The sequence below is a fragment of the Diaphorina citri genome, unplaced genomic scaffold, assembly GCF_000475195.1.
Source record: "Diaphorina citri unplaced genomic scaffold, Diaci psyllid genome assembly version 1.1 scaffold121642, whole genome shotgun sequence".
Classification (NCBI taxonomy): Eukaryota; Metazoa; Arthropoda; class Insecta; order Hemiptera; family Psyllidae; genus Diaphorina; species Diaphorina citri.
In genome coordinates this window covers 4293-10241 of record NW_007498579.1, presented here as the reverse complement: position 1 = coordinate 10241, position 5949 = coordinate 4293, and the positions used below count along the sequence as shown (strand labels likewise).

General features: G+C 39.1%; 1 protein-coding gene across 1 annotated transcript; it reads right to left on the bottom strand.

The window, feature by feature from the left end:
• Positions 1–8: 8 nt before the first annotated feature.
• On the bottom strand, positions 9–1754 carry LOC103524150 (the record flags this gene model as incomplete). Its single annotated transcript, XM_008489152.2, has 2 exons — positions 550–1754; positions 9–309 (listed from the first exon to the last, which is right to left on the bottom strand). Coding segments are annotated over exons 1-2 (1321 nt in total), but the record flags the coding sequence as incomplete, so codon positions are not given.
• Between the last annotated feature and the right edge of the window lie 4195 nt (positions 1755–5949).

The following is a 5949-nucleotide window of genomic DNA, read 5'->3' as shown; positions in this document are numbered from 1 at the left end:
TTTCTCACTCGCGAATGTGTAGACGTTTACGTTCTGTGCGCATTCTCTCTTCAGTCCCAACTTGTTGGCAAACTCCTCAGTGACGTAGTTCTTGTGGGATCCGGAGTCTAGAAGTATTGTAGCAGGTAGCGTCTTTTGAGTCACCGGGTTTATGATCTGTGTATGTGCGATATGAAGTCCGATGATCTCTTGAGACCGACTAGCTAATACTCCTTCTGTGATCGACTCATGTTCTGTGCTGGATACCATGTTCACAGGATGTTCTTGGTGTGATGAAGATGCCGCCTTCTGTGTGATGTCCGGGCGAACCTGTGAGGATGGAAAAAGTTTGGGACATAAAGCTCTGTGATGACCAGTAGATTTACAATGAACACAAGTTCTAGAGTTTTTACACTGTGACGCAACATGTAAGAAACTAGAACATTTATAACATCTACCTTTCAGTGCATTTTTCCGAGTATCTAAGGTCGTAAATTTAGAACACTCGTCAGAATAATGATTGCCTTGGCAGAACAGACACTTTCTATTATTTGGTGTGACGTCGCTTACCAGAGTTTTCGTCGTCTGCCGCTGATATGTGTTGGGAACATTTTCCCTCCGCGCTCCGCTCGTTGAACTGGGTAATGGGGAAACACCAAGTAGTCTCAGTTTTTCCAGACGCATTGCTTCCTCTCGTACAACCTCATGTAGGATCTCTGTAGTAAGGTTCCTATACTTTTTAGACAGATCAATTTTCAATGTATTAGGCAATAAATCATATACGGTTTTAAATGCGAAAGGATTATTAGTGTGAATGTGGGATGTGGAGAACGTACGGAGAATCGAGTCTAGCTTTGAGTAGAAGTCCACCAGGTCAACTCGTTCAGAGTTAGGGTTGGGTAACCTGGAAAGATCAGATATGAGTGCATTAACTGTGAGATTGACATCGCCAAACCTGGAAGAAAGTATGTCAATGGCAATAATGTAATTCTCGTCTGTGATGGGTAAATTGTCAATGATACGTTTTGCCCTATCGTCAAGTTGGCCTAACAGATATAAGAACTTTTCCGTGTTTGACAATTCCTCTTTCGAATGGATGAGTGCATTAAAGTTGGACCAAAAAGAGTTGAAATCGGCATAATTCCCTGAGAACCTAGCTAATTTTATCTGAGGTAACTTGACTCGGGAATAATGTTCTTGGTGATGACTGGATCCGCGGGTTTCACTAGGGCTTGGTGATGAGTTTCGTCTTCTTTCTTGATCGGCTTGAAGCTGACGTATCCGGCCATGCAGTCTGACGAGCAATGTCTCCACCTCTTGGATTCTTGCTTCCTCATTGGATGGAAAGAGGCGCTCCAACTCTTCTTCCTCCGTGACATGTTCCTCGATGTAGTGTCTGGCTCGCTGAAGAGATGACAACTTGCCTAGATAATATGTGTATGTAGGCTCCAGCGAATTGAGATCATCTCCTGCGAGCTCTTGTTCCGTGGAGATCTCTTCCAAGAGGGTGAAGTTTTGGAAGAGGACATTTTTCTCTCTTGTGTAGTTCCTCTTCGCGTGTGTGAGGTTGCTGATCCTATATAGCTCCATGGTTCAGTGGATACCAAAACCACGCTCTGCTACCAGAAAGATTTGTGTCGGGATTCTGTGGCCCGATTTGCTCTGCTACCACCCGGTATGACCCGGGAATATGACGGGCGTTGCCCGTAACGGTCAATGTGTGGTAAAATCACCAAGATAAATTTGTTAAGATAGTATGTTTAAAAACACAGAGGAATACACAATGAAAAGAATTAGTAATATGTTCAATGTCTATGAATAGAAATACTTTTATTCTTTGAAAACGATTATAAACTTTAGTGAAGAAAATGGTCGGTGAAAAAACTCGGGAGCAAATTTGATTCGTGTCTTCGGTGCGATATTAAGTGCCCAAAACTTTTGTGTAAGAGCCCAAGTAAATAAATTTTAAATTAAAAATGTTTGTTGGTTCGAAAATCTCACAATTTTCGACAGTCCCAACGAGAAAAAACAAACAAAGGCCTCAAAAAACATATGTAAGAAAATATAAAAACTTAAACAATCAAATAAACCCATAAATATGTCTATCTGAACTATTTATCCATGTATCTGTGTTAGACTATGTCAGGTTAAGTCTGGTCGGTGATGAGGGTCAGTGATGAATGAATGAATGAATGAATGAAATAAGTATTATATGAAACAATTGATTAATGCTTTAAATATATCTGTGAACATAAAGAAATAAAATTAATAAATCATAACAAATAGCAATTAATTAATCAAACAAATAAATGAGTTGATCCCAACGTTGATATGAGTAGATCATGTTTGAATCTCCCTGGAAAAAGAAGAAAACAAAGATTAGATAGGTACAAATTCGTTAGGAAAGAACTATTACAAGTTTAAGTCACATTCGAGTGGGTAAATTTTGTTGATTGGTCTGATAATTTCGTATCCATTTGGACAACGGATAACAACTGTTCTCACATTCTTGTCTTGACTCAAATTCAGTTTAATTATTTTGCCAAGAGTCCAAAACTGACGTGGTTTATTCCGATCCTTGATAAGAACAACTTGATTTTCTCTCGGAGAAAAGCTGACTGAATTTTTCCCAGTTTTGTGAGAGTCAAATCTTTCTCTCAAGCTTTGTAGGTATTGAGTATTGAACAGAGTCCAGAATTGATTCAATATTTCGCAACCTTGATTCCAGAACTCTGTTAATCTACGTACAACTTGACTGTCTTTCTTGGTGTAATTGACTTCTTGGTCCAAATTGGTGAGACCTGTCTTCATAATGAGGAAGTGATTAAGGTGTGAGAATAGTATCGAATTCCAATTCCTTAACTATATACTAAGGTCTGCTATTAACTATGTGTTCAAATCTCACATAGTAAAGAATATAAACTACGTACGTGGTTCTATGATACTCCTAGAACTTTTTCAGGGAACTGATAACCTATTATGCTCACATAGAATCCACCCATACCTCTATGTGTGGGAAAGTAGATAACTGCGTTCAGTGTGACATCTGTGCACCTCCTAGCATATTTGCCAGTAAACATACTACGAGGTGTGTGACGGCATTATATATCTAATATTCTATGCAATATTCTTCTCGCTTATAGATTCCAGGGTTAAATTGTGACCTGTGTAATCGTCGCTTCTAGAGATTAAATATCGGCTCTTGCAGATATCTCATAAATCTCATCACTCCTATCTCCTGCTATGTTCTGTGCACGAAGCCGTTGAAGCTTCCTACTTACTCATGTCGTGACGAGGACTAATATGCATAATGAGGCAGATAAGTACGACTACCTGATGAGCAGGTGATATAAGATCCTCCAGACATGTTGGTCTGTGTTACTACAAGTACCAGACAGTTATAAGGGAGGACTCCTTAATTCGTACTTGTGAGCGTGTGTGGGTCTGCGCAGTGAACCTGACAACTCTGCGAGATTTAGGTGGATATATATAGCCGTCGATTTACATGTCTTTGTATGAGTAACATACAGGTGGTGCAAATTATGTCCGCACGGACGAACCTAAAGGGTACAAAAAACGTTGACATGAACATAAAATAGGTTTTTCATGCATCAGACCGGTTTATTTTATATGATCTGACACCCTCCCTAATTCTGACTTTCCTGAACTCTCGGAAATTTATCGCGACGAACTTACTGAACTTCCACAGCGAGTAAGTTTTTGACTACCTCAGGTCGATCATTTAGTGAGCGGTTTGACGCACCGTATAGAGGCTAAGGCAAGAGCACTGAGTCCTCTTAGAATCTGGGATGGGTGACTTTACATGGGCGGGAATTAAGTGAGACGGCTGTATCTCTTGATTTTAGAGCGATGATGACATGAAAGTAAAATCGATGCAACATCATCATCGCTTATGACTGGGCGATATAAACAAATTATAAGCTACATAGGTACTGATTTTCATTTAATTACATCCAGAGTCTATACTGTAAGTATTCTTCCGTATCGAGTGGCGTACCTCAGCTTGTTGTAAAGAGGATAGATAAGTTTACGTGAAACTTTCAGAGTTCGTGTCTGTGGTTGTGGAGACAAGATACCGGAGAGACGTTAACAAGTTTAAGTGATCAATGAGGAACAAATTATCACCAAGCTGAATGGTCGATCCACTTAGCAATGCTCCATACAATTGCACACCCCAAAGCCAATATATCATATAGATTTGTCCTCTGTTATATCCAACTTGTCTGCCATTTTGTATTTGGATGTAAGTTCGTGAATAAATTCCCTTTTGTAGTTTCACTTTGATGTTTTTTGCAATCAAAGGGTACTATACATTTACCTCTACTTTCAGGTTAGTATTATCTAATAAACTCACCTCTAGTTCTGTGATGTGTGTTGTGAGACTTTTAGGTTTCTCACTCGCGAATGTGTAGACGTTTACGTTCTGTGCGCATTCTCTCTTCAGTCCCAACTTGTTGGCAAACTCCTCAGTGACGTAGTTCTTGTGGGATCCGGAGTCTAGAAGTATTGTAGCAGGTAGCGTCTTTTGAGTCACCGGGTTTATGATCTGTGTATGTGCGATATGAAGTCCGATGATCTCTTGAGACCGACTAGCTAATACTCCTTCTGTGATCGACTCATGTTCTGTGCTGGATACCATGTTCACAGGATGTTCTTGGTGTGATGAAGATGCCGCCTTCTGTGTGATGTCCGGGCGAACCTGTGAGGATGGAAAAAGTTTGGGACATAAAGCTCTGTGATGACCAGTAGATTTACAATGAACACAAGTTCTAGAGTTTTTACACTGTGACGCAACATGTAAGAAACTAGAACATTTATAACTACCTTTCAGTGCAATTTTTCGCGAGGATCTAGAGGTCGGAAAAAGAATTTTAGTGATCAATGGTCAGAACAAATGTATTTGAGCCAATGGCTCAAAACAGTAAACAAACTTCTACTCAAAATTATTATTTGGTTTGACTCAGTCTTATTATACAATTTTACAAAAATATACACAAGTGTATAGATAGTATACTGCACGATATATTATATATCCATCTCTCCTCTCAGCTGAATGAATTTTTACTATTATAAAATATAAAAAAATGATGGTCTATATCGTAGTGAGAATATCACACCAAGTATATCATCAGTTTATATATCCACTAACAACTTGCAATTATCCTCTCTATACATATTCTACCTCATGTTAAGAACGACTTCAGTATATAGCTAAATATTTGAGGTTTTCTCTTTTATACTATTTTCATTAATTTAGTTTAGTTAACGAATTTAAATGTTTAGCTTATTATATATCTATTTTTATCTTCTATTAATTAATAATATGCCGTGAACATAGGGATATTTATGTGGTTGCATGGGGTATTGAGTGAGATATGTGAGTATTAATTGTCATGTTGAGAGCGATAGATAATATGTTTTTCGTAGATAGAAGATATATGACATGCCAAGGTCCACACTTTTCGGATTCCAATGTAGTCTCTATAGAGGTGTTTGCGGGTAACCTGGAAAGATTCAGATATTCTGCGCACACATTTCTACTGTGAGATTCTTGAGTCATGCGCCTAAACCTTGAAGAAAGTATGTCAATGGGCCTATAATGTAATTCTCGTCTGTGAGGGGTAAACTAAGCTGTCACATGATTACGTTTCTGCCTATCGTAAGTTGGCCCTAACAGATATAAGACTTTTCCGTGTCTTGACAATCCGCTCTTCTCGAGATGGATGAGGGCATTAAATTCGACCAAAGCAGTTGAAACTCGGCATAATTCCCTGAGCAACCTGTAGATTTTATCTGAAAGGTAACTTGACTCCGGGAATAATGTCTTACGGTGATGAGCTGGATCCGCGGGTTTCACTAGGCTTGGTGATGAGTTTCGTCTTCTTTCATTGATCGCTTGAGCTGACGTATACCGCACATGCATCTGACAAGCAATGTCTCCACCTCTTG